At 35.2% G+C, this 27,950-nt stretch overlaps 2 protein-coding genes across 4 annotated transcripts in view; one reads left to right on the forward strand and one right to left on the reverse strand.

Moving 5' to 3' along the window:
• Positions 1 to 27,950, forward strand: part of LOC128233872 (uncharacterized) — a 47,850-nt gene that overhangs the window by 7,993 nt on the left and 11,907 nt on the right. The gene's annotated exons all lie outside the window — the stretch shown is intronic.
• On the reverse strand, positions 7,099 to 27,872 carry LOC128233873 (uncharacterized). Of its 3 annotated transcripts, XR_008260802.1 has the most exons (8): positions 27,799 to 27,872; positions 24,197 to 24,297; positions 15,138 to 15,228; positions 9,687 to 9,736; positions 9,272 to 9,352; positions 8,748 to 8,824; positions 8,449 to 8,560; positions 7,099 to 7,200 (listed from the first exon to the last, which is right to left on the reverse strand). XR_008260802.1 is itself a non-coding variant. In XM_052947738.1 (6 exons), the coding sequence occupies exons 2-5, from the start codon at positions 24,260 to 24,262 to the stop codon at positions 8,465 to 8,467; spliced, it is 330 nt and encodes a 109-aa protein (XP_052803698.1). In that variant the 5' UTR covers positions 24,263 to 24,297; positions 27,799 to 27,872; the 3' UTR covers positions 7,099 to 7,200; positions 8,449 to 8,464. The 3 variants fall into 3 exon arrangements, 2 of the variants coding, with proteins under 2 accessions (XP_052803698.1, XP_052803699.1); XM_052947738.1 differs by lacking the exons at positions 9,272 to 9,352; positions 9,687 to 9,736; XM_052947739.1 differs by lacking the exons at positions 9,272 to 9,352; positions 9,687 to 9,736; positions 27,799 to 27,872 and adding an exon at positions 27,401 to 27,535.

The raw sequence follows: 27,950 nt of genomic DNA on the forward strand, positions 1-27,950 counted from the left end.
TTATTCTGTATCTCTGATGCACCGAGTTCATAGTTTGAAGTGCGAGGGGAAATCTGAGAAGTTCACACCCACTTTGGGCTCCCAGCAGACTAACAGCACTTGTGAGCTAAGAGCTTGCTGCTGGAATGACGAAAACTGAAAATGTGCAGCTTATATACCCGATGGTCAAAATTAATGCGCATCGCATTATAATTGTGCTTAAATTGTTAAGAATATTTTTTAACCCCTTTTATTTATACGCTCATACGAAGTAGTTCCAGAATAATCACTTGATTCCGCATTGTTTTTGTACAAACGGCTCAAGATTTTGAAATATTTGAGTGTTTGAATGCGTTTTATGAACATTTTGATTTTTCATGAAAATTTTAGTAATTTTAAATATTTTGACAAGAGACCAAGTTTTCGGCGTCGACCATTGTATTGAAGTGAGTTTGCTTCATTTGTGTACAAAGGACTCATGGTTATGAGATCTGTGAGTTTGGCTTGCATATACTCTGAACATGAGATAATGAGTTGTTGTTTTTTTCATGAAAAATTATGTGAAATCAGTTTCAGCAGTAGACCATTTTTTCATGTTTCATGGACTTCATTCCGCATTATTTGTGTACACATGGCTTATGATTGTGAGATCTGTGAGTGTTGCTTCAAATGTTGATCTGTTGAACATGAGCATTATGAAGATTTTATTTTTTTTTCATGAAAACTGGTGTGAACGCTAGTTTCAGAGCACAAATGTTGAAGGTTTTGAAATCTGGGTGTTTGAGTTTTAAGAAGCCAATAATTTTGTTTGAAGAATGAAGCTAATAGTTTTTTTTATGAAATCTTGAGATCCCTCTTTAACTTATAGGTTTTCAACATTATGAAGATTTGATTTTTTTTTCATGAAATCTTGTGTGAAATAAAGAGTATAGTGCGTTTTCTATATTTTCAAAATTTTCGATGCATTTTTTTTGGTAGAGCATGAAATTGCAATTCAGAGTTGCATTATTTTTGTACATATGGCTGCTGATCGTCAGATTTAACATGTTTGATAATAAAAATAAATAGAGGATATTTGTTTATATCAGTGTCAGATAGTAATTTATTTCACGAGTGCCATAGAAAAACATATTTTCACGAGTGGCGAAGCCACGAGTGAAAATATAGTTTTTCAATGATCACGAGTGAAATTTGATACAATCTTACACTGAAATAAAAAAAATATGTTTCTTTTATGCTTATTTTCGGAGTTTTATTAGTTTTTAATTTATTTCTTAATTACCCCCTTCTTTGAAAAGGGTGTTATTAACGCCGCTACCCGTGGGGCGCCCCTCACGCAACATTATAGCTGTATTTTTTTCTATTTCCGGTTTGTTGAGATATAGTTCTCTGCTATTCATTCTGATAGTTCATTATTCGCTCGTATTTTGTTGACAAACTTTGAGGCGTGGGTGGGGTAAAAAAAATATCGGATTATCTGTAAATTGTTGTGTGAATTTTTCGGGAAGCTCGTTTTGCGTATTACAACGGGAAACAGTTCAAAATACATTTGAACGATGATATAAAATTCTATTTATGTTCGAACAGCTCTTTTCGTCTGTAATGTGTTTGGTATGAAAGCAAATGTTCGAACATTCAGCTTTTAGATCAAGAAAACGTTTGAAAAACGGGATAACCGGTAATAAACGTAAAGTTGTTAATTTCAAATTATATATCTATAAAACATTTCTTTAAATTTTAAACATTTTTTTGCCAACATTTACTGGTTCAAAGATTAGTGTTCTTTTTTGATCACGGGAAGTTACTACAAAGGACTTTAAAAGTAGTTCTGAAAGTTGATATTTTCACTCCTAATTTTGTTGTTGTTATTTCACTGTTAAAACCCCATATTTCATCGAAAAGCATGAACAAAATGAATTTTCTGAAGCTTTTCATACAATCGCATTTTTGACTTTTCATAGTAGATTTTCATTTTTTTTTTTTCAAATTTCAACACAATAATATTTGTGAATTTGTTGTTTGTTTATGCATTATTTTTGTACATCTGGGGCCATATTACAGAAGCATCTTCAGTTAAAATTTTATCTTTTCCTTAAATTCAACAATTTCCTTAACTGATTTATTTCATTTAAAGAAAGTGTTATGTTAATTGTACATTCTTCAATTAAAATGTGGACACTTCGGTTGTTAACAAGAGCCGTCGTAAGACAGCGCGCTCGACTTCGCCGCTTTGACTTAGAAGTGAATACAATAACAATGTAATATTACCAAGTTTGGTCTATTTATGTCAAACCTAACTAAAATCATTCAATACATAAGGTGACTTTGATGCTGCCCTCCAACCACCTGAAAAATGACGCAAGTCATTCAAATAACTTGATTACCCATTATGAAAATGTGGTAAAGAATATACAAATATGCCTTTCAAAAGAAATTAAAATAAAATTAAAAAAATAATAATAATAATAAAAAATCAATGACCATATAGTATAGCCCTCCTTGTTTTTCCTTGGTAAAAAACTGGTTAAGAATGTAAAAATGTGCCTGTTAAAAGAAATAAAAATAAAAAATTCAAGGGACATAATTTGTATTTAGGGTTAAAATGGAGTTATGTTTCTTGTTGTAAGATGGTCGTAAATAATTTTAAATTTTATTAAGTGCATTGAATGAAAGGTATAGAAGTTTTTTTATTAAAATCCCAACTTGTCCTTAACTTTTCCTTGCCTAAAACTTTAACCTAAGTCAATCAGGGGCCATAACTTGTATTAAGGATATGGAGTTATGTAACCTCATTGGGTGATGGTCCTGAACAATTGTGTGAAGTATTAAGTCAATTGAATGAAGGGTATAGAAGTTATTAATAAATATCCCAACCTGCCCTAAAACTTTAACCTAAGTCCAATAGTCAATTAAGGGCCATAATTTGTATAAAAGATAATATGGAGTTATCTAACCTCATGTGTGAAGTATTAAGTAAATTGAATGAATGGTATTGGAGTTATAAGTGAAAATCCCAACTTGCCCTAAAACTTTAACCTAAGTCAATCAGGGGCCATAACTTGTATTAAGGATAATATGGAGTTGTGTAACCTCATTGTGTGATGGTCCTGAACAACTGTGTGAAGTATAAGGTCAATTGAACAAAGGGTATAGAAGTTATTTATAACAAGAGATGTTTGTCAAACATTATGCCCCCCCTGAGCGCCATGTTGTCAGGATTATATGGACAATTGAAATATGCATGGACCGAAATGACAGCTGATTTGTTGCCGTTAAGGCAGTTTTAAGATTATGACCATTAAAGTGTGAGGATAGAGTGTGTTATGACCATGACCTTTGACTCTATTAACTCAAAATCCAGAGTCATCAGCTGGTCACCAGAAACCTAAATGTAAAGTTTGAGGGCCATGGGTGCAGGCATTGTCAAGTTATCACTCAGACAACCTTTTATCATTCAAGGTCACTGTGACCTTGACGTTTGGCCCAATGACCGTAAAATCAATAGGGACCATCTTCTGGCCAGGCCCAACCTCCAAGTCAAGTTTGAGGGCCATGGGTGCAGGCATTGTCGAGTTATCTCTCGGATAACCTTTTACTATTCCAGGTAACTGTGACCTTGACCTTTGGCCCAATGACCCCTAAAATCAATAGGGACCATCTTCTGGCCAGGCCCAACCTCCAAGTCAAGGTTGAGGGACATGGGTGCAGGCATTGTCGAGTTATCACTCTTACAACCTTTTACCATTCCAGGTCACTGTGACCTTGACCTTTGGCCAGATGACCCCCAAAAACCATAGGGGTTATCTCCTGGTCAGGCCAATTCTCCAGTCAAGTTTGAGGCCCATGGGTGCAGGCATTGTCGAGTTATCACTCGGACAACCTTTTACCATTCAAGGTACATGTGACCTTGGCCTTTGGTCCAATGACCCACAAAAAACAATAGGGGTCATCTTCTGGTCAGGCCCAACCTCCAAGTCCAGTTTGAGGGCCATGGGTGCAGGCATTGTCAAGTTATCACTTGGACAACCTTTTACCATTCAAGTTCACTGTGACCTTTGGCCTGATGACCCCCAAAACATAAGGTGTCATGTACTGGTCAGGCCCAATCTCCAAGTCAAGTTTGAGGGCCATGGGTGCAGGCATTGTCAAGTTATCACACGGAAAACCTCTAACCATTCAAGGTGACTGTGACCTTGACCTTTGGCCAGATGTCCCCAAAAAAACAATAGGGGTCATGTACTGGACAGGCCCAATCTCCATGTCAAGTTTGAGGGCCATGGGTGCAGGCATTGTCAAGTTATCACACGGAAAACCTCTAACCATTTAAGGTGACTGTGACCTTGACCTTTGGGCAGATGTCCCCAAACACAATAGGGGTCATGTATTTGTCAGGCCCAATCTCCAAGTCAAGTTTGGGGGCCATGGGTGCAGGCATTGTCAAGTTATCACACGGAAAACCTCTAACCATTCAAGGTGACTGTGACCTTGACCTTTGGCCCGATGACCCCAAAAAACAATAAGGGTCTTCTACTGGTCAGGCCCAACCTCGAATTCAATTATGAGGGCAATGGGTGCAGACATTGTCGAGTTATCACTCGGACAACCTTTTACCATTCAAGGTCACTGTGACCCTGACCTTTGGGCCGATGACCCCCCAAAACAATAGGGGTCATCTACTGGTCAGGCCCAACCTCCAATTCAATGATGCGGTCCATGGGTGCAGGCATTGTTGAGTTATCACTCGGACAACCTTTTACCATTCAAGGTCACTGTGAACTTGACCTTTGACCAGATGAGCCCCAAAAACAATAGGGGTCAGCTACTGGTCAGGCCCAACCTTCAAGTCAAGTTTGAGGGCCATGGGTGCAGGCATTGTCTCGTTATCACTCGGACAACATTCAAGGTCACTGTGACCTTGACCTTCGGCCTGATGACCCCCAAAAACTATAGGGGTCATCTACTGCTCAGGCCCAATTTCCTTGTCAAGTTTGAGGGCCATGGGTGCAGGCATTGTCGAGTTATCACTCGGACAAGCTTTAAAATTGTTTTAACATTAAAGGTCACTGTGACCTTGACCTTTGACCTGATAACCCCCAAAATCAATAGGGGTCATCTACTGGTCAGGCCCAACCTTCATGTGAAGTTTGATGACCATACGTCCAGGAATTGTTGAGTTATCACTCGGACAAGCTTTGGTCAACCGACGGACCGACCGACCGACCGACATGCCTGTGCAAAGCAATATACCCCTCTTCTTCGAAGGGGGGCATAAATATACCAACCTGCCCTAAAACTTTAACCTGAGTTTCAAAGTCAATCAGGGGCCATAATCTGTGTAAAGAATAATATGGAGTTATCTAACCTCATCATGTGATGGCCCTGAACAACTGTGTGAAGTATTAACTCAATTGAATGAATGGTATTGGACTTATAAGTGAAAATCCCAACTTGCCCTAAAACTTTAACCGGACGCCGACGCCGGGGCGAGTAGTATAGCCCACCTATTCTTCGAATAGTCGAGCTAAAAATGAAAACTTCATTTTAGGGAACTAGTTTTTTAAAGAAATATATCAAGTCCAAATTTAACACTCAAGTTAAAATATGTTTAAAAATTCTTATGATGCTTCTGTAATACGGACCCAGAGTCAAGTTTTTTGAAAAATGAAAAATGCTGCTTACAAAATGTTGTTGAAATGTTCGTGTGATTTGTATTGCGAGCCATTTTGTGAAATATAACGCCAGTGGCTGTTATCTTCAAACGTTAAAAGGGAAACCTTATTTTCATCATAACCCTAATATGTGGTCCTAACCTAGTTTATTTGTTCACAAATTTGAAAATTGATGCAACGCCAAAGGCAGTTACTCGACAAGGCACACTTAGGAATAAGCATCCGATTGACTATGTTCCCCTCTCATTGACACAGAGTCAGACCACGGCGATACAAAGAGGTTGCCACTCCCTATATTCCATTGCCTGTAGCGTGACATGGTGAACATGAGCGGTTCCGAGTATTGGCTTTTGTACACCACCTTACACTAATACTAAGTTGGTCTAACGACACCTACATACTCATGCTAGCCTATAAATTACTGTTGCCAAATCATTTTGCTGAACGAAAACATTGCCACATATCAATGTTCGGTCGTTCAAGAGGAATGTTTGTGATGAATGAAGTTTTGCACTTCGAAACCAAACTAAGAATTCAAAAAACTTTGCCAAAATGTAAGTCTGTATACATACAGCTTACTGGTATTTCACTACCCATCTACATTCTAACACTTTTGACTAACGTTTTTTGAAAAAAAGTGCTTGATCTTGCAATATTGATTTCAATTTTCATTCAACCTAAACTTTAGAAAGTGACCACAAAAACAACCTTGCATCTTATACCGCCGCATAAAGGACAGTGAGAAACGAATCTCGTCGACCCATGCTGGCATGCTTTTGTCAACAGCATTTCTCAAAAATGAAACATTTTAGAATGCAGTGCACATTTTCTCTTGTTACAAAGCCGGGAGAACAAACTCCATCGAAGATCAAACTTCTCGGCTCGTTTTGTAACATATGCACAAAAACAAAATGTTAACCATTTACCAAGATATGCTCCAACCAATATCGTAAACAATATGACAAGACCAAAGCTTAATAATTTCCTGAATTACAAGCAGCATTACTGTTAAAATTTTGTTCAATCACAAATGTTCCTCGGTTTCAACCATGACCAATTCTGGCTGTTACTCATAAGAAAAATATGATGAAAAACTGTTTGACTGTGGTTTCAGTGGAAAAAAAACACAGACCAAAATGTAACCAATTGGATGAAAAAATTAGTTTACACTTTTGTTAACAATACTTTAGATGGCCAAAAAAACACACAACAGTACTCACAATAGCAAATAAGACCTGCGTTTCTGGGGTAAGCAAGACAGCACAAACATAAAAGCAAGCAGATAAATCAGTAGTTCTCCATTTAATTTTATTTTTGAAATTATTTACTGTTATGTTAAATTTTCAATGTTCATGTTAAACACGAAATACAAATGTTGGAGAGTTTCTGATATAACTAAAAACAACGACACAAAGCACATATAATACAAACAGTTATTTAATACAAACAATTGTGGATAGGTAAATTTCTTCAAATAAACAATGATATTTCAAATACATTGACGAATTCTGTCTGCTGTCTTCTTTCGGATCCCCTGTGTATGGCATCTCATCTGAAGAAAATGAAATGGAACCGTATAAAAGAAGAAACATTCTGTCATACAATAGCAAATAAATCTGTTTACTCTGGTAAATTTTGGTTGCATTAATAAAATTTGATTTTTTACAAAAATGCTAAATGCTAAATTTCAGAACAGATTAAGCTATCTCAAGTTTTGATTTAAAAATGACAGAGCAGTACACTAAAAAAGTGCTTAAAATCATGATTCGTTTTGACATCTTTTCAAAAAATTTGACTTTGGATTTACACCATAGCGCAATCGCGTTTTAGCTATAAATTTACCAAAGCGCATTTGCGTTTAAGTGATGTAGTTTTTTCACACTGAGTACCCACACTGAGTACCCCCCTTATCAGTTATGAAACTTTTTTTACATTGATTTTAGAACGATTCATTTGAATCACAAAATTATGCATAAAAAGTGACGATGTATAAATATTTTAGGGTGACACACTTTTTGGACAACTCGCCCAGCCAACTCGAAGTTTTATAGTATATCTTTAAATGTTTGAGATTGGCTGGGCGAGTTGTCAAAAACGTTCGTCACCCTAAAATGTTTGTACATCGTCACTTTGTCTGCTTAACTTTGTGAGACGATTTGTCATTCTTCATTTGGTTTGACAAATAAAAGAGTACAATGTATGATAATTGCTTAGCATGTTCAAATAATTTGACATTCATCTTTTAGTTTGACAAATAATAAGAGTAAAATTTATGATAAATGCTTAGCATCTACAAATAATTTGACATTCAACTTTTGGTTTGACAAAGAATAGAGTGAAATGTATGATAAATGCTAAGTGTCATAAATTGATTTGGTGTTCATCAATTTGATTTACAACTGAAAGAATGATTTATTAATTTGCGATGGTTCACTAGAAGATTTTGCATTGTATGATTATTTCTGAATTTCATGAACAAATTATGTCATATGGTTCGACAAAAAAATAGATTGAAATACCATTCATTTGTGATTTTTTACACCTGTGAAAAATCTGAATATAAAGAGAATTTTTTTTGTGCATACGCTTACTATATGTAACGCATACTTTATATCATTACAAAATTTGAAAACGTAAAGCAATTTATGATCAGCAAAATGGAGAGAATTAACCGCAGAATATAAGAATTGCCATTCTTGAGGCTAGACTTGCTCTGCTCAAAACAGAGTTGCAGACAGAACTGGAGCAGCTGAACAACTCCAATGAAATGACAATGAACTGTGGTTCAAAACAGCCTCACCTGTACAAACAGAGGTTTAAGACTGGGGTGACTGTGTGAGGAACTCAGAAATCATCAGCAAAGAGGACTGGGAATCTGAAGCCAACAGACAGCCCTTCACTCTTAGTGGGACCTACAGCAAATGGAGAAATTCAACAAACTGGAATAACAGATGTCCTGTTTGTTTTTCAAGTAACTGTGGACATAAAGTGAACAGATGTTTGTTCATAGAAGCAACACAGTGATTATTCTACATCATTGTTTTACTATATAATACTTTATGAACAAGTTCAAAAATAAATAAGCACTTTGTATTTTACCTTGTATTGTTTTACTTCAATGTCCCGAAACCATTTAAGCGAACAACTTCCACTGAGGTCAATCCAGCCATACAGAGCTGAAAACAAAACATTTCTGTTGAAATTATCATATTTTTACTAGGACAATGAACTTGTTTAGAAAGAATGAGTTAAAAAAGTCAGTACAATACTTGTTCAATTTGTTTACCACCAAAAACATGAATCTTATGATCTTGTTTTCCTTGCCAGATGAGATACAATAAAACGTAACAATATAAGCTTCAACTCACTAATTCTCATTTACAAAATATGTTCAACAAAACTTAAAAATACTAAACATTTTGAATGAACACTGGCAAATTCACTTCTATTAAGTTTATTTTTGCTGGCAGTGGTCAAAATTAGCACAAGCCCGCAAGCCCTGCACTGGTAAAATGTCTTTCGGGCTTGTTGATCCAAAAGTCTAATTTCGATGACTGTGCTGGTAGCAACATCTTATAAGAAACTTGAGAATATTAACATAGTTACAAAACTAGAAATCTTACAATACTTTCCATTTTCTTTGACCACCAGAGAAAATAACACTGCATACAGCTTGAACTGGGTCATGGTTACAGCAGACAGCTCTAAAATAGCATCATATCAACAACAACAAAACAAAGCAAATGCAATATTTGTTTCACAATTTCTTAAAAACTATCCACATCAGCAAATTTACTTTTGTCCTCATCCAAACTTCTTTCACATTGAAAATATTCGGCAAAACTTCTCACAAAATATGGTGCATTTACATGTATCATTTGTAGTGTTAGGCAGTAAAATTAAACTATGTTGGCACTATGTTAAACGAATCAAACACTTAGCACCAAGATTGTTTCATGTTGCTGCTCATTGTAACTTCCAGTTAGTTTTGTTTGTTGTAAGATATCTTACATTTTATAAACAGATGAAAATATTTACTGCTTGAAACTTGAATGTTGCGGCAGACCAACCGTTTACCCATTCACAATCTGAAAAACAGCATTTTAGCAACACAAACTGAAGCACAACTGTCTTGAATGTTACAAATCTGTAATTTTGCTACCATAATTGATGAGTACTCATACGAAGAGCAAAATCAAATCATGTTGATTCAGTATTACCATGAGGGTGGTTTTCAAAATAATGAGGCAAAAGTGTGACATAGGGGTTGAAAATTCAAACCCAGTTTTCATGATTGTCACCTATTTTACATGAAAGTAAATACTTCAAATTACACAGAAACAACATTGGGAAAGTATCAGGAAATACAAATAAAAAAATATTTTGACCTTAAATCCAAATATTGCGAACATTTCTTACAATATGGTTGATTTATAAAAGTGTCTTATGACAAGAACCTTGAATAAATCATATGCTTTTTCTGAATTATAAAATCAGTAATTGGTACCTGTGTGTAGTCATGTGCATAATAACTCAGTTGTTTTAATAAGAAAAATAAAAAAAATCAACACATTTTGTCTAAATTTGAAACCAAAAATAAATTGTTACCTCACAAAGTTTTTGCTGTAATTAAAACAAGAATCAAATAAGGGAAAAATCTACATTTACGTCACCTTATGCATCTTTATAGACCACATACCAAATTTCAAGAATGTATTGTAACTTACAGAATTGCCAAATTTTTCATTTCAAAATTGAACTATTTTTCGGTGCACAGGGACACATATTGAAGGCCAAAATAATATGCATTATTATTCACTTTCATGTTAATAAAATAATGATTTGTGATCAACTTAAGACATTTCTGTGTTTATGATAGAGTGTATTCCTCAAAATTTCTTCAGTATCACATTTTTCACAACAATTTCATCAAAATTCAACAGCATGTAATGATGCAAATGGAAAATAGTGGCTAGGAGAACAACTTACAGCAAACAATCACATATATAACATTTATTACTTCATATTGAGTCTAAAAATAAGAAAATTTCATTTATGGTAATACAAAGTACTAGAATTCATTCATGTTTAATACTTTGTTAAATAATGACAAGTCCCCTGTGCACCCTTTTTTAGTTGTAAATCATAATGCAAGTAATATTTTTTAATTATGTAATTATTTTTGTAACTTAACTTTTCCTGGTAAACATTTTTACAATAAGAGGAACTGTACTTTCAGTAAAGCTTGAAACAATACTGTAAATGTTTGAAAGATTATATTAGAGCCTACAAAACTAAATTTCTAAACAATGGAATAAAATATGTCCACAGAGTGGAATAAAGATTTTGGTCTCAATGCACCTGTTACCATTAAACACTTATAAATGTGAACATGTCTAAATTTAATTCATATGTCTAAATTTAAAAGATGCCTCTTTGCCTTTGGCATCCTACTCAATAGAATAGTATCGTTTTTATTAGGCATTATTCAAGAATTAAATTCAAGAAAATTCTCAACTTTTGGTTTCCACAAGGATTTAAATTCACCTGGCTTTGACATGGTTTTACTTTGGTCCATTTTTAGGCGCTCAATTTGTCAAAGACTTTTCTTGCAACTCCACATATTCTTAGCATTGCTTGTGTATACTAGCTGCCTTTTTATTTTTTCTGATTTAGTTGGTTTGCCTACTTTTCTTATGACTATGACTGACAGACATCACCAATTGTGTAATTTTCTACAACATGACTTATTTTAAGACCTTCACTTTGGTGTGGCATTCTTTACCAGACGGTTAATTGTGGAGGCCCATGCCATGGAATCCCTCCGAAGGGGTTGTTTTGCATGTTGTGCTTTTTCTGAACTGATGCTGTTTCAACTGTGTGTATTCATACCTTCTCATTTTAACCTTTCTCCTTTTATTATGTCTGTCATTTTCTGGACTTTTGTTGTTTCCTCATTTCGCTTCATTTTATTTCTTCTCTGCCCCTGCTGCTTTAGTTTCTCCTTTTCTTTTATTTGTAAATAATATATAGGATCTATTTGTCCTCTTTCTTAGCGTTTGAGCAATACCTGGCAAATTCTGCTCTTTTTCTCAGTATCTCGATCACTGTCATACATTTTCTGCAACTTTTGATCTTTCTTAAGTCATTCTCTGCGCTTCCTAGACTTCATTGTGTTAATGTTTTCAACAGTCTTTTCTTCATTTGTTTTCATATTTTCTATGTGATCTCTTTGGAAAAGGAAGCTTAACTACAAGCTTTTCCACTAGGGTACTTGTTTCCTGTACAAAATTATAATCTGGTATATTTGCTATCCATATGAAAAAAATTGTCCCCTGTGCACTGAATTGAAGCATATAATACCTTGCACATATAAAAGCATTACATGAATAATTTCAATATGATTTGATGTTTTTTAATTGTCATGATAAAATCAAAATAGAATATCTAAACAAAATATGTTATCTTATGTGCCTCAATACTGAAACTGTGTTTAAATTAATTTGATAAACCTTTAAAAGTAAACATTTAATGGCTTTATAATTAAATAATAAAAAAGTATTTATAACACACTTACCATCAAATTGCTAAACTATCAAGTGATGCCTAAATATAACATACACATTTCTCAGAATGTGGAAATAGCACCATATTTGTTAGTTTATGACATTTTATTGAAATCTGCTAAAACAGGGTGCACAGGGGACATTGCTTTAAACCATGCAGATGCTTCAAATCTCTGTATGTGAGAGGCTGAAAACTGTTTTTGCATCTGTTGTAACTTTCTTTTCTGGGAAATACAGCAGAATATCATTTTATTGAAGAAATTATAGAAATCTGACAACTAACAACCGAAAAGGTGCACAGGGGACATTTTGGGGTAAAAAGTCATGCATCTGAGTTCAGACAAAATAATGTATGAAATAATAAAACTATGTTATTTATATAAAGCTGGCAGGTTAAAGTTATTAAAATAACACAGTAATTTAATATAAATAGTGCTTAAATAGAGTGGTAGTGTTCTCAATGTGAATCGAATATTCTATCTTCTTTTTTAAATGAAAGGGGGTCCGTCATATGATATTAAAATTTGGTTAAGATAATACATATTTTTTATTTGAAGTATGTTTTTTAAAATGAGAAAGGGTTAAGTTACATAAAAAAACAATAAAAAAATACTATATCATTCAGTTTCAAAAAATAAAACACATTTGAATAAAGGTCTTCATGTAAAATGTCACACTTTTTGGTGTGCACAGGGGACAACTTTAGCAACATATTCTCAGTGTGCGAAATTAACCTTTTTTACCTGGTAGCCAATGGGGCTACAGACTTTGAGATTTCTGTAGCCCAAGCCAGATTTCCATAGCCCACCGTTTAACAGAAAAACGCATCTTGAGTACCTTATATGGTTAAAAACAAGGAATGATATGACAACTGTACAATATCTTATTATATTTTGTATAAAATGCAAGTATGGTGGTTGTGTGGCCTGTGCTGCCAGGGGGCTGGTGGTGGTTCGATGGGGGGGGGGGGGGGGGGCTGGTTCTGTCAAGGCAGTTGGATTGTTGATGAAGGGGGAGGATGGAAGTCCTGTCAACATGTGCTGCTTGTGGCATTAGTGACAGGATTTTACAAACATCTTTTTCATAATTTTCGGTGACTAAATAATCCAAGTTTATTTAAAAAAAAACACACAACAAAAACAACATCCAAACTATAATATCTCACTAAAACAAAAAAATAGTATTGACAGTCCGAAATATGATTTCCGTCAAAATAATTATTTTCAAGCAGTATATAATTATGTAGCGTATAATTGCTTGACAAGGGAGATTACTGCAACAGAAAATATCCATAACAATGAGAGATTATCCGGAAGTCGGTCAACGGTGTTGAGGTAAACATTTACCCGACAATTTTTTTTAACCAACAAGCCCGATGATTTCATCGCCAGTCGGGCTACCTTAAAGGATTTTTTCATAGCCTGGGTCAATTTTTCGTCGCCACGGGCGATCGGGCTACCGTTAATTTCGCACACTGTATTCTTACATAACTTTTTTGCTGATTGAGCCATTCATTTGAAACTCAACAATTTTCTTAACAAGATTGATTGGCCCATAATGTGCCTGCTAACACTTTCCAAAAGTGAAAGGAATAAAAGTTAGGAGAGATAAAAGAAAAAGCCTCATTATTTTGAAAACCACCCATATATCAAAGTTCCAAGATGAGTTAACTTTACTGTTCATTGTAATCAGTGATTTTTTTTGGAATTAATTTTACCGCCTGTGCCTTGCAAATTGGGAAAAAAGTCAACTTTGGGAAAAATACAAAATCAGGCCAAAATAGCTTATATAATGGGAAATATAGATGTTTTAACTTTTTTATGCATACATTATGCTGTGAAAGAGTAAGTCTTGTCAAGATTTTGTTGACATATCAAGAAATTCATTGCTTTTTCATTCATTAACATAATCTGCATTTATCAAATTGGGAAAAAAGTATAACATTTTGGGGAAAATGGACAGTGGAAACCGCCTTTAGAAGGCAGTAAATTGCGCCAAAAAAATCACTGGTAATGCACCAGTCAATTGCAACCACAGCCCCCCCAGGTCCGGGGGTATACCGGGGATACCCGGGGATATGAGCCGTGGTTTTACCTTCCAGGTGGCCCTGCAGTGCTGGGTGCATGCTGTGGTTTTGTCTTCGCTTTAAAAATAGCGGGGAATGGGCCTTACCTAGGGTCCCTGGGGTGCGGGGGATTTGGCGGGGATTTTACCAGCAGTTCATCCCTGCAGGGCGGGGATTTTACCCAGGCTTGGCTGGACCGAAAGTCAAAGTCCACGCTATTCCCCCGACCAGGGGGTGGCCGTGGTTACAATTGACTGGTGCATAACTTTGAGATATGTTTCTGATGAAATTCGGTTAAAATACTTACTTGCTGTTGACAGAGAAAAACACAGTGCATATAAGGTGAGCTTCAGGTAATATAGGCTTGGTTACTCCTCACAAATGTGGAACAAAACCTTTTATCAACAAAACTGCTCATATTGTTTGTAAGTTCTATTAAAAGCATTGCCAAGTGCACATTTAATCTACATCATCTATGTTGAAATAATCCTGAAAACAAAGTACTTCCAACAAACTGAAACAGATAAACTGTTTACATGCAGGGGGTATAATGTTTCCAACATTTCTTATCATTCACAACAGGAACAAAATTGTGCATTTATGGCATTGGTAGATGTCAAACATAAACTGAAACTTATCTAAAAGCAGTTCAATGTAATAAATCAAACACAGTGACTGTGTCTGTTATTAGATAACTTATCAGTTTACGGTACTTGCAATTATTCAAAATTATGACAAGCAGAAACATGCAAAACCTTTAATTTGAATGCAGACTGTTATGAGAGCAAATAGACTAAGAACTGAGATTATGATATGACAGTTCAATTCATGGAATGAATTTTGAGTGGTTTTACTTACTTGTAAATGTACTTTCTTGGGTACTGCCTTCAACCATTTTGATCACCAGGTTTCTTACACACAGGACGACTGCATCAGTGAACTGCCGTCTCTGGTTCAAACAAAGAAATAGTAGATGTTTATCAATCTTGCATGTGTCGCGTAACGCCAACGCTCACTTAACTTTCGTGATAGTTCGTTCAGTAACCAACCAACAACTGTTCAAGTGTTCTAAGTCTTTATTGTTCACCGTTCTTTCTAAGTATAATAATCAGTATATAATAAAGTATCATACGGGCCATATGTCTAGTCCACGCCCAAAATCTAACCCTCACTAAAATGAGTAACATGCGTTCATATATACTGCTGATCTCGTCCAGTTTGTGACAGGTATGCATATCTAATATCTTATTATAGACGAAGGGATGTATTCTATAGTCATGAACTGTCACGCTAATTGGTCTAATAGCCAGCGGCTATCACGAACTGTCAGCATCTAAGTGTATCTACATTTGATCATCATGATGAAGTATTTACTTTTTGATACAAATAAACTTTGAATTCTATTATTGATTTTGGTTTTACTTTAAAGTGTTTCATACGTAACTTTTATGTTACGTAACACTTTAAAGTTGATACGTAACGACGGTTACGTGACATTCGTCCGATTTTTCTTAAAAGAAATATTTCATCATGGGAATTATTTCATCTTACTTAATATATTTTAATTTAATTTCCTTTCGATATCTGAAACCAGAGAAAAAAAATTAATGTTTTGTTTTGCCACCAATAACCCTTGCGTTATACCTTTTATCCCCATAATTTTTTCCAATATTATTTTATCAATTTAACAAGCGCCAATTTAAATCTAACAAGCGTTGACGTCAATTTAAATCTAACAAGCGTTGAAGTTCAACGCGTTTCCGCCCTCATCTTATTTTTAGGAAGTGTCATAAATAGGTGATAATTACTTCGGTAAAGATCGGAGAAACTACCATTACTTAAACCCGCAGGGTTAATTGGTGTCAAAGCTTAATTGCTCGTGAGGATGATGACACTTGCTAATGATTAGGTGTCAACAGGAATGTTGTTAATGGAGACTTTGGATCAGAGAGAAATACTCTTCGGTATTTAAACTTGAGAAAAACCTGTCAACTATAATTGATTAATGATAAAGTAGATGATCGGTAGCAAAAATTTAAAAGGAGTTGGTGAATATGAAGGTACGGTTTTGTTTTGTTTTTGATATGAACAATGAAGAAAACAAAAATACATGCAAATAAATTATACCCGAAACCAAATATGAAGAATAATCAATAGAAACAAACACAATATACTAAAACCGAAATAATAATAATAAATGAAGTCAACACTTTCGAAAAGTCACTGAAATTGTCCCTTGTCGACACTGTTGACGTCTATGGTAATGTTCGTGGATGGTGACCGTGGGCGGTCACTCGAGCATCCGGAGCACGTCCATGTAAGCGGCAATACCGGAAGGATGGGCGAAGCTGCTGGTCCTTGAGGCGGCAGCTCGAGATTCGCTGTGGCACGTGTCCAAACGCTTTGGAACACGGCCGACCTCCTGGTGAGGGCTCTCACCGACCTGCGAGAAACTGTGGCCTCACAGCAGCAGACGCAGACATGGACCTGGTGTTGGGCTGCTACACGGTGAATTTTCTCAGGTACTTCAGTGAATAAGTCCATAAATAGATAAACGATTCTTATGTACAAGTCCATGATTGACATCAATGATGTAAATCACTATTTCTGCATCGGAGTTGTCGATCTCGTTATTGACAGTTCAAAAGCAGAAGGTCCCGGTGGCTGTCAACAATATTAATTGTGGCCCTCAGGATTTAATTCCATCCGATCCAAGCAAGGATAAAGTCGTTGGATGGCTTCGGACATAGGGTGCGCAGCCGACGTTGATTGGTTGCAGATACCCGGTTTTTCAGGCCCCGCCTCTGATTGGGCGAGAGTAGATTCCTCACTGGCCTTGTAGACCACCTGACTGTATTGTGGGTGGGGTTTGGGACGCGATCGGTTAGGAATGCATTTGAGGAAGGCAGAATGATATTTACAAAGAATGAGAACGGTCACACTGACAAGCAGAACACCAGCTGCTATGATTGTAATTATTTTCCATAGTGGCCACCCAGAGGATACGTCAAGGACAGAATTGGGTAAGTAAATTAATTTATTCATTAAAGCTCTTAAGGGAAGGTCGTGTATCTGTTTCAATTCATCAGGCATTTCAATTTTTGAGACGTTAGTAAGAATCTTATGGAGAGGTTCCCAGATTTGAAGTGATGTGAAATTGGGAAGTACTTGATAATGTTCATAATTATTTAATAGCAGTCTTGAACTATTTGTAAACCAAGAACCCAGTGTAAAATGTTCATTATACGCTTTGCAGTTCATTTGCAACGATAGCAAACTTAAAGGAGCTTCTACTGTCTTTTTGCTATGAGTTTGAATGGAGTTTTGGCATATGATTACAAATGTTAAGTCCGTTTTGGAAGCGATCATCCAAATACCATCATATATATATTCCGCGGCTGGTAGGCGTTTATTTGGTCTTGTTATGGTAGAGCATTGACTTTTGACTTTATTGTCTTGTTTCATAAATATGGCTGTAATACAGAACTGGGATAAACTCATTTGATAAAGCGCCGAGCGAACTTCGCAGAATGGACTAATGCTTTGTACACAAGATTGTAATTCAAATTCAGTTAGGATGGAGAACTGAGTGCGTTCTTTATTAGTAATCATACGCGTAGAATTTATTAATCTCTGATCAACTTGATCAAGAAAGTTTGCAAACACCTTAGGGTCAAATACCAGTGCTAATTGCCAGTGTGTTTTTAAAACATGACATTATCGTATATCTCTAAAGTATCACTCATGCCAATCGCGTACCAGAGTACAAGGTAATAAAGGTAATTCATCCTTGCTTTTGAAAATAGATGATTAATATAATTGATAACAATCAATCATTAATAATCGAAGTGTAGGTATTTACAGTATTTACAAACAATTACAGTATTTTCACACAATTACAGTATTTTCGCACAATTACAGTATTTTCACACGATTACTGTATTTTCACACAATGCACTTATATAGTGTGAAGTCTTCTACATATGTCAACATTCTTAAAGCAACTCGTGGTCGCAAGTCGTAGGTGTCTGATGTTTAGCACATCGTATTCATAAGGAAGGTATTGTGATTACAGCATAACGGACAAACATTTTAACATTGTTTTTATCGCGTTCTTTTTATGCCTCGAATCCTTCTTATGTTTTTTGACATTAATTGGGGAAGCTGAAACAGCCTCAATATTCATTGCTTCATCGTCGCTAGACTCAGGGGTTATCAAATTATCAGAATCAAGATAATTTGTATCTGCGGGTGGGTTATTTAGATTGATGCCGCTCATAAGAGATTCAGAATCAGAACTGCTTAGAGTATCATTTGTCACCTCTGTTGGCATCTCTGTGACTTTAGATTTATTTCGTAGAATCTTTTGGAGTTCTGCGAGGGGTATTTCATTTTCACTATCAGACTCGGTGCCAAGTTCTTGCTTAACTCTTTTTGTTATAGGAGGTAAATTAACTTGATGGGGTTCGGAATCAATGGGCTCAGAATCATTTGAATCAGAACTTGATAAATCACTTGGTGGGACAACATAGTTTGCTCTTCGTGTAGGTCGTTTATTAGTTGTTTTGGGAATTGGCCATTCGTCAATTTTTGCATGTCGTATTTGTTCAGCGTGCACTTTAACAATAGAGTTATCAAGTTGGTTTTTTATTAGGTAGGTTAGTGGTGATTTCTGTTCGATTATCCGATAATACGGTTTCCATTTAGCATCCAATTTATTATGTCTTTGAAAGTTCTTATAATAGACAGGGTCATTTAAATTAAAGCGTATGTCTTTGGCATTTCTATTTGCATACTCTACTCGTTTTCGTTTAGATTTTTTAAGCTGCCTTCGGACTTCTACAAATGCTTTATGTTGCGCATTAAGCATAATTTGATAGTACTGTTCGCCATGGTATTTCATTCTGGGCTTAAGTAGATTATCGATTGGAAGAACCGGGTCTCGATTAAAAAGAAGGAAATAGGGTGAATGTTTAGAGCTCTCTGATGTTGAAAATCTCATTGCGGCCAAGGTCATGTTAAGATGTACATCCCATTGTCGGACATTACCCTCTACTAGTTTTGATAAAATGTTATTGATAGTTGCATGAGATCTTTCATTTTGACCGTTCGCCTGAGGGTGATAGGTGGAAGTTTTTACATGATCTATGTTTAATTCTTTCAGAACTGCCTGGAAAGCACCGCTAGTTACTTCGCTACCATTGTCGGAGATTAAACGAAGGGGAGTTGAGTATCTACATCAGATTTCTTCTACCAGTAAGTGTATTAAGGTATCTGAACTTTTGTCAGGTGCTGGAAAAGCCTCTACAAAGCCTGAATACATATCTAAGAAGCAAATTATGTAACAATTCCGACTTAGCGTTTGGGGTAGAGGCCCCTGGACATCCACAGACACTACTGAGAATGGGTATGGTGCCATGTTGAGACGGTCTTGCATGGGAGCTTTTATTTTGGTTAAATTCCGACTTTGACAGGTAACGCATTTTTCAACATATGCGTGTAATTCTTTAAACAGTCCAGGCCAAAAGTATTTTTGTTTAATGGTTGCAAATAACCTTTGGCTACCCGGGTGCCCGTTATTATCATGATATTGCGTAATGACTAAAGGTGTTAAATGGCTGGGAATTACTAATCTCAAATTTGGCTCCTCATCGGCGTTTGATAAGTAATACAGAATGCGGTCTATTTCAATATATTTATTCTGCTCCGTTTTGCTAGGCTGACCATGTCGCAGTTTCATCTTTAATTGTAAAATATTGGCATCAAGATCTTGTTCATTAGCCATTGACATACTTTCAAATTGTTTCACCTGGTTCTACGAAAGAATCTTGTTCCTCATATTCTTTATCAACAACCTGTTTTTTATTTAGATAATGGGAATTGATGGCGTTGACCTTGCTTAATATTCTCTGGAACATAATTTTCGGAAATTTGAAAGGTGTTATCACTTATATCCGGTTCGTAATCAGTGGGTGGGTCAATTTGGATAGTATCGGACGATGGGGGGCGACTCAAGAAATCTGCTATGATATTAGTTTTTTCCGGGTATATATTCGATTTTACAATTATAACCAGCTATGCCTAACGCCCAAAGTTGAATTTTCTTGTTTTGCATGGGAGACTCTAAAAGATATTTTAAGGGTTTATGATCGGTCCTAATAACAAACTCAGCATTGTGTAAATAATGGTCTAATTTTTGTAATGCGTAATGTATGGCAAATGCTTCCTTTTCCACGGTACTCCACCGAGTTTGTGTATCGGACAATTTATGTGAAAGCAGATAAATTGGTTTTTCATTAGCATAATCCCCAATCTCATTTTCTTCACATTTTTGTGTGAGGCATGCTCCGATATTTTTATCTGAAGCGTCTGTATATAAAATGTAATGGCTTGTTTATGTCAGGATAAGATAAAGTAGGGAATTTTCGTCAGATTGTCTTTAAGTAGTTGAAAACTTCGTTCACAGTCTGGTGACCAAAAGAATTTGACTGTTTTCCTAGTTAAGTTAATCAATGGCTCAACCATTTCGGAATACTTTGGACAAAATCGGCGGTAAAAGCCGGCAGCTCCCAAGACTGACCTAACATCTCTTACACATTTAGGAGTTGGAATTTGTCTAATTGCTTCTACTTTCTTAGGGTCTGGTCTGATTCCTAATTTATCAATAACAAAACCTAAGTACTGTGTTTCTTCTTGCATGAATTGACATTTTTTCAGTTTTAATTTGAGTTTATGTTTTTCAAGTTGTTTGAATACTTTTTGGAGATGTACCAAATGTTCTTCCTTTGTTTTTGAAAATATTAAGATATCGTCTAAATACGCAATGGCAAAACTTTCACAGCCTTCTAATACTTGGTTAAGTAATTCTTGGAATCGTCCAGGAGTTCCACAGAGTCCGAAAGGACAAGTATTAAACTCATAAAGACCTCGGAATCCGGTCGTAAAAGCAGTCTTTTCTTTATCTTGTTCTGCAAGTTTCATTTGGAAATATCCCTGATTTAAGATCAAGCGAACTAAACCATGAACTTTTACCTAAAATAGCCAATATGTCATCTATGAGAGGTAAAGGATAAGATGTGGGTTTTGTAATTTTGTTTAATTGTCTGAAATCTACGCAAAATCGTTTAGTGCCATCTTTTTTATCTACTATTACAATGGGAAAACTCCAAGGACTATGTGACTTCCTAATTACATTTGCCTCAAGCATTTCGTCAATTGCCTTGTCAATAATTTTCCTATTATTCAAAGGTGTGCGGTATGGTCGTAATTTAATTGGGGGGTGATCTCCTGTCTCGATTGTCATGGTAACGGTGTCAGTTTGAGTAAGATCGGAGTCGTTTTTAGCGAAACGTTTTCGATTTTGCATTATAATTGGTAAGATCGTTTCAGCATGATCTTTGGGTACTCGTAAGTCTGTCAAAATTTCATCATCAGTCATTGGATTACCTTTAACCGAAGTATTTTGAACAGAAGCAATCTCTTGAGCCTCTAATTTTTCAATTTTGCCTATAGCACTGCCTTTCCTTAACTTAATTGTTTTATGAGTGTTATTTATAATTGCAATTGGAAATGTACGTTTGCTTTGAAATTTAACCACGGAATTAACAATTACAAGGCCTGGTTCAGAATCTAAAAATGAATTGTTTATGTTTTTAATCTCATAACATTTTTTTGTATCTATATTGGGATTTGATTTTACCTTACCATTTAATAAGTACTTTGTTTGTGGTTTCAAGACAGTACATTTTTGAAGTCTCACAATTGATGCAATATGTAAATCTTCTTCCAAAGGTACATAACTGTCATCTATGCGCATACATTCTAAATCAAAATAGAGTCTTACCCCATTTTTTGATAAAAAATCCCTGCCTAAAATGATATTTCTATTTATGTTTGGGACAACATAAAATTCGTGCACTTTGTGAACTCGGCCGATTTTAAATTTTAATTGTACTGAGCCATCAACTTGTAGCGAATTACCGTTAACTGATTGTAAATGAGCGCGTTTATTTGAGAGTTTAGGTTTGTTTTGCAATAACCTAAGGGCCTTTCGACTAATTAAACTAACTTCAGCACCTGTGTCTACTAAACTTCTAAAAGAAATGTTTCCTATTTTTATCAGACATGAATTTGGATTCCCACAAATTGCTATAGTGAATGTTGACATATGTTTTCTCCTATCACCGACTTCTTTATGATAAGAGACTCCTAGTTTTTTTGATTACGTGAGGCGTAATATGGTCTCCTGCCATTTCGACATTCCCTTTGAAAATGACCCATTTTCCCACAATTCCAACATTCAATCTTTGATTTCCAATCGTTATTTGGCCTATCACTAATTTGGTTATTTTGAACTTGAAATTCTTTACCTATGGCATTTATTTCGCGTTTTCTTGATTTACAATCTTTTATGTTATGACCGGGCCGTCTACAGTATATGCAGTATTTATTTGGTCTTAAATGATCAATTTCCATAGGTTCATGCCTATCATTGATGCTAATATCATGCCTGCTATTTTGACTCGGCGCATTACCTATTCGAAGATTAAATCTAGTTCTAAGATTTTGTTCATTTGTTGCACTACGCACCGCGGCTTGAAGAGTATCTGGATTTTCTCGCATTACTTTCATTTTTAGGAAATCATGTGCCAAACCATCAATAAAGAACCCTATTAGTTGCCTTTCAATAACTACTAGGTCGCCGTTATGACCTACGAAAGCTTCTTCCGCCATCGTTAAAAGTCGTTCTGCATATATTTGAACATTTTCCCCTGGTGTCTGTTTTATTGCCCTTAATAGACAGAAAGCATGTTGTGGATCTTGTACTTCCGAAAATCTTGATTTTAATTCCCCTTTTAGTGTATCCCAGTTATCATCAGGGTTACTTTTTAGATATCTTTGTATAAAATCACTAACTGCATTTTTGCTAGACTGATAAGCTACCATTTTTAACCTTTCGCTATCTAGACCCGTAAGAACGCCGTATTTTTCAATATTTTTTATCCAATATTTGAATTGTTTCGTATCCCCGTCAAAATATGGTACTACTTGTGATATACTCTGAGTGCCTACTACAGCCGATACATTTTGTAATTGTTCCCCTAAATTTTGAAAAATTCTACTAATATCTGGTTCTGCCATTTCTCTATGTTATCCAATAAAACCGAAATTGTCACTCACCCCTTTTTCGTTTCAGGTTCGTACTTCGCCGTTGTGTTCCACGTCAACCTTGCTCTTATCCTTGGTCAGCAGGCGCCAAACTTTTACGTGTCGCGTAACGCCAACGCTCACTTAACTTTCGTGATAGTTCGTTCAGTAACCAACCAACAACTGTTCAATTGTTCTAAGTCTTTATTGTTCACCGTTCTTTCTAAGTATAATAATCAGTATATAATAAAGTATCATACGGGCCATATGTCTAGTCCACGCCCAAAATCTAACCCTCACTAAAATGAGTAACATGCGTTCATATATACTGCTGATCTCGTCCAGTTTGTGACAGGTATGCATATCTAATATCTTATTATAGACAAAGGGATGTATTCTATAGTCATGAACTGTCACGCTAATTGGTCTAATAGCCAGCGGCTATCACGAACTGTCAGCATCTAAGTGTATCTACATTTGATCATCATGATGAAGTATTTACTTTTTGATACAAATAAACTTTGAATTCTATTATTGATTTTGGTTTTTACTTTAAAGTGTTTCATACGTAACTTTTATGTTACGTAACACTTTAAAGTTGATACGTAACGACGGTTACGTGACACATGTTACAATGGTGGTACAATCACTACAATGTGTACCGTTTTTTACATCATACAAGTTTGCAATAATGTACTATAAAAAATAAATTCAACAATAATTTGTATGTTTTTTGATAAATAATAGACACTACATGAAACTTGTCATACCTGCAAAGCACGCTTGTACAGTAACAAGTTGTAGTGTAGGCTGCAGCTAAATCCATCATTTGCCATTTCTTATTTCTACCAGTTTGGTCTGCATGTTATCCCTAAACAAAGTTAAAATCACTCAAAATGTGACATAAACAAGACAAACGGCATGAATTAACACTGCTCACTTTGTTTTTCAACATATCTAGCAGAAAATTGAAGTTTCTAAAATTGGCTTCGAGAATGTTCGAAACATCCTAAACGAGCTAGCTAAAGACATTCAGCGAACACGTTATATATAACCTTTTTGGATGTGTTTGCTGAAGCGAACGCCGTATCCAAACCCTACCAGATTTCGTGACATTTTTATGTCACGCTGTTATTTTACTTGTATACATGCATTGTACATACAAAATAACTGTATCCTCAGGCAAATGAAGTAAAATGTATATGAGGAAGAATTCAATGTCCAGCTTGTTTTGTTACATCACAAATTGCTTGGTGTCCACATAAAAAAAAAATATCAATAGTTTAGTAAGTTCTTTTACATGCTACTGCATTTGTTTTTGTCACTTCTAAAATACCTTAGAAGATTTAAATAAAGCACTTCACACAAAAAAAGTAATGTGCCTTCAATTTATTTAAAAAATTGGTGATGTAACGATGACATTCCACTATAAATGGAACCCTTTCTTGTTGTAAACATTTGCTTTATTATAATTTGTAATGCTTTGTCACATAAATAGTTGTTTTTTATGCAGAAAAAAACAAGCAAACCATGCTGAGTTTTGAAGCATACAATCGGTTTTAGGACTTTACATCCAGATGTAACTGGACACAAAGGCGCATATCAAAGAGTAAAGTTATATGTGGCAGTAATATGAGCTATTTGAGGCTTATTTCTCGTATATGTCTCATGATTATTGCGTAACACAGGTACATAACATGTTTATACATTTTTTCTTACTAGCACTAGAGACTTAAAATGCTTTTCAAAATTATTTGGACGTAACTTGGGACTCTTTTATACCCAAATATCAAAATCGGTAATGAATGGTGTCGCCGTTACGTATTCGTGTAATAAGAGCTGTGTGACAACAGGCATTTTTTAAGAAATTCCCAATTATCTGGTTAAAATTTACTCCGTTTATATGCAAAATTGTGAATTATGACTGCTTAAAATACAGCGTGTACCGATGTAAACACAATGACTTCGTAGACGTAACATAAGACACAGTAGACGTAACATAAGACACCAAAATACCAGCTTTGGATCGATCTTTACAACACTTTTGAACTGAACGCGCGTGAAATCGAATGTTTTAAACCTCAAGACAATTGAGACAAATCATTAGTTTGTGCACCCGTACAGGCGAAATATACAAGCTGCATCAATTAATGTCATGAAACTGAATGAAATAAGCCCACCTCGAATCTGTTAGGACGTAACTTCCACAACAACACTTAGCCATGCTTTGCTTGTTCCGCCATCTTGGATATACTACACAGTATCAATGCGCGCGTTCGGTGCTACTTTTCTGTCATGGTATTAGCTATATGCCACACAGTTAAAGTTTGTCGAAATACACAAAGGGCTGTGTACATGAACAAAATCTGAATAATTTGTGACGTAACATTTGAGACACGACTTTAGGAGAAATATTTCGGTCGATCAATACACGTTGGGTACGTATTTATGGGAACTATTGTTTTCATCAAATGAACACCTGACCTCGGTAAAATTAAAAACAGGTCACTAAAGTGAATTATACATGTCTGTTGTTGTCAAAAAAACAAGCGATTCGAGACGTAACATATTTGACACGAAATGTTATGTCATGTTTTCTTCAGATTAAATCGGGATTTATATGTTTTCAACTCTTCCAAATGCTTATTTGGCAAATGGACGTTGGGAAATATACCTTTCTATAAAGATAAATCGTCTGAAGCGACCAAAAGTCCAAAGCGCTGTAGGAGGCAATATCAGTTTTCTGAACCCACGGTAAAAATGTTCATCAAATGTCCAACAAAACTGACCAAATTTTATAAAAAATAACTAGTTCCTGTATTTTTAAAAATTATTATTATACACATATAAAATTCCATCAATGTTGTCTTTCTAATGATTACAACACTGGAAGCATAGAAAAAACGCAAACTACAACTAAATCCAATTATTTGAGATGTAACTGAAAATGCAGGACAGTGAATTCTTCCTCATTTCACAAACACATTTTCAACACCAAAAAACGCTTTAAAGATAGTTGATTTAGCATTTTAATAAATCCTTTTACAAGCATTCCTTAACTAGGTCATAGTTGTGTTCAAATTTAATCACGTGACACCAAGATTTTCAGAAAATACCCATGTGACCTACATTTGAACTCACAAATGTAGTGTTTATTTTGCTGTTATTTTTTCTATTTCGAATAATTAGTAAATAACTAATAACAAATCTGGAATAAATCATTTTGCTTTAATTATCAAAAGGTATTTTCAGCCTTACTGCAATTGGATTCAACTAAATGAACAATGTGAATACGATACTATAAATAGAATCCATCGACGTCATCATGGTCATGTGATTGCATTGCATCATCACACTCAATTGATTCTGGTTGACTTTACTATGGGGGTTACACCATACACGAGTGCGAAACAGTGGCTCCAGCTCTTTTAGGAGCTGTGTATAAAAACGAGTCAATGACACTTCCGAGCTAGAGCAAAAGAACGGATATCATCATAAAACGTAAGTATGACTCATTATTTTATCTAATATCACAATTATGAGGGCTTATTTGAGAAATCGGGGAATGCAGTGCCATATAAATATGTTTAATCATCACACGTATTTCAATTATTTGAACAAATATATTGTTTATGGAGTTATAAAACCGATTCTCCCATCAAACACATGCATGTTTACAAACGAAAGTAGAACATTTTCACCAATTTTCAGCTGAATTTCACTCCAGAAGCTTACATTTAAGATAAAACCAGTATTATCGAGTGATTTTATTTTGGAGCCACTGTTTTGCATCCGTGCCATAACTTCAATTTGTTGTAAAAAAAAATATATCAACATTAAAGTTATGGAAGCCAGAACTATAAACGAGCTGGGACCAATTTCTTTTTACACAAGTTTTTACGTAATTCAATGCATACATCATATATTTAGACACAATTTCGCATAAAACTTTTAAACATTAATGTCATATTTACCGCAGGAAAGCTGGAAACACGACCTTCACAAAAAAAAAATCAAGATGGCCGACCAGCGAACAGCAAGAATTCTTCAATATGACGTCATTACATAATCGTCATATCATTCCACGAATTGAATTTTTTTTATTCAAACTGTCCATTTTTACGAAAATACAGAAAACAATAGAAATTATCTTAATTATTTATTAGGTAACGTTTTATGATGATAAACATTAGGAAAAAATAAAATGTTTGTTGTGATCATTTTCAGAAAAACGAAATCGAAAGTAGAAATATTTTCTGAAATTGGAAATGTCTGAAACCTCGTAAAATCATTTATATCTCTTGTATATGCATAAACCCGGCATGATTCAATCACGAAAACATTATAGAAACTATAACTACCAAAGTCGTACCTTCAAACACAGAAAATATCCCAAAATCTCACAATAAAGAGTATTGTTTACATGGGTTCAACCGTATCAAAATGAATGCGGCAGACAATACTTTCCCTTATAATAATCAGCTCAGTAGAGCTGCTGCTGAACGGTCAATTTTGTACCGAAAC

The sequence above is a fragment of the Mya arenaria genome, chromosome 5 (genome assembly GCF_026914265.1).
Source record: "Mya arenaria isolate MELC-2E11 chromosome 5, ASM2691426v1".
In the NCBI taxonomy this organism is placed as follows: Eukaryota; Metazoa; Mollusca; class Bivalvia; order Myida; family Myidae; genus Mya; species Mya arenaria.

Coding starts and splice junctions, on each gene's coding strand:
- LOC128233873 (XM_052947738.1), bottom strand. CDS start 24,262: ATGGCAAATGATGGATTTAGCTGCAGCCTACACTACAACTTGTTACTG. Junction 15,229..24,196: donor TGTACAAGCGTGCTTTGCAG/GTATGACAAGTT, acceptor TGTTTGAACCAG/AGACGGCAGTTCACTGATGC. Junction 8,825..15,137: donor CCAAGAAAGTACATTTACAA/GTAAGTAAAACC, acceptor TTTTGTTTTCAG/CTCTGTATGGCTGGATTGAC.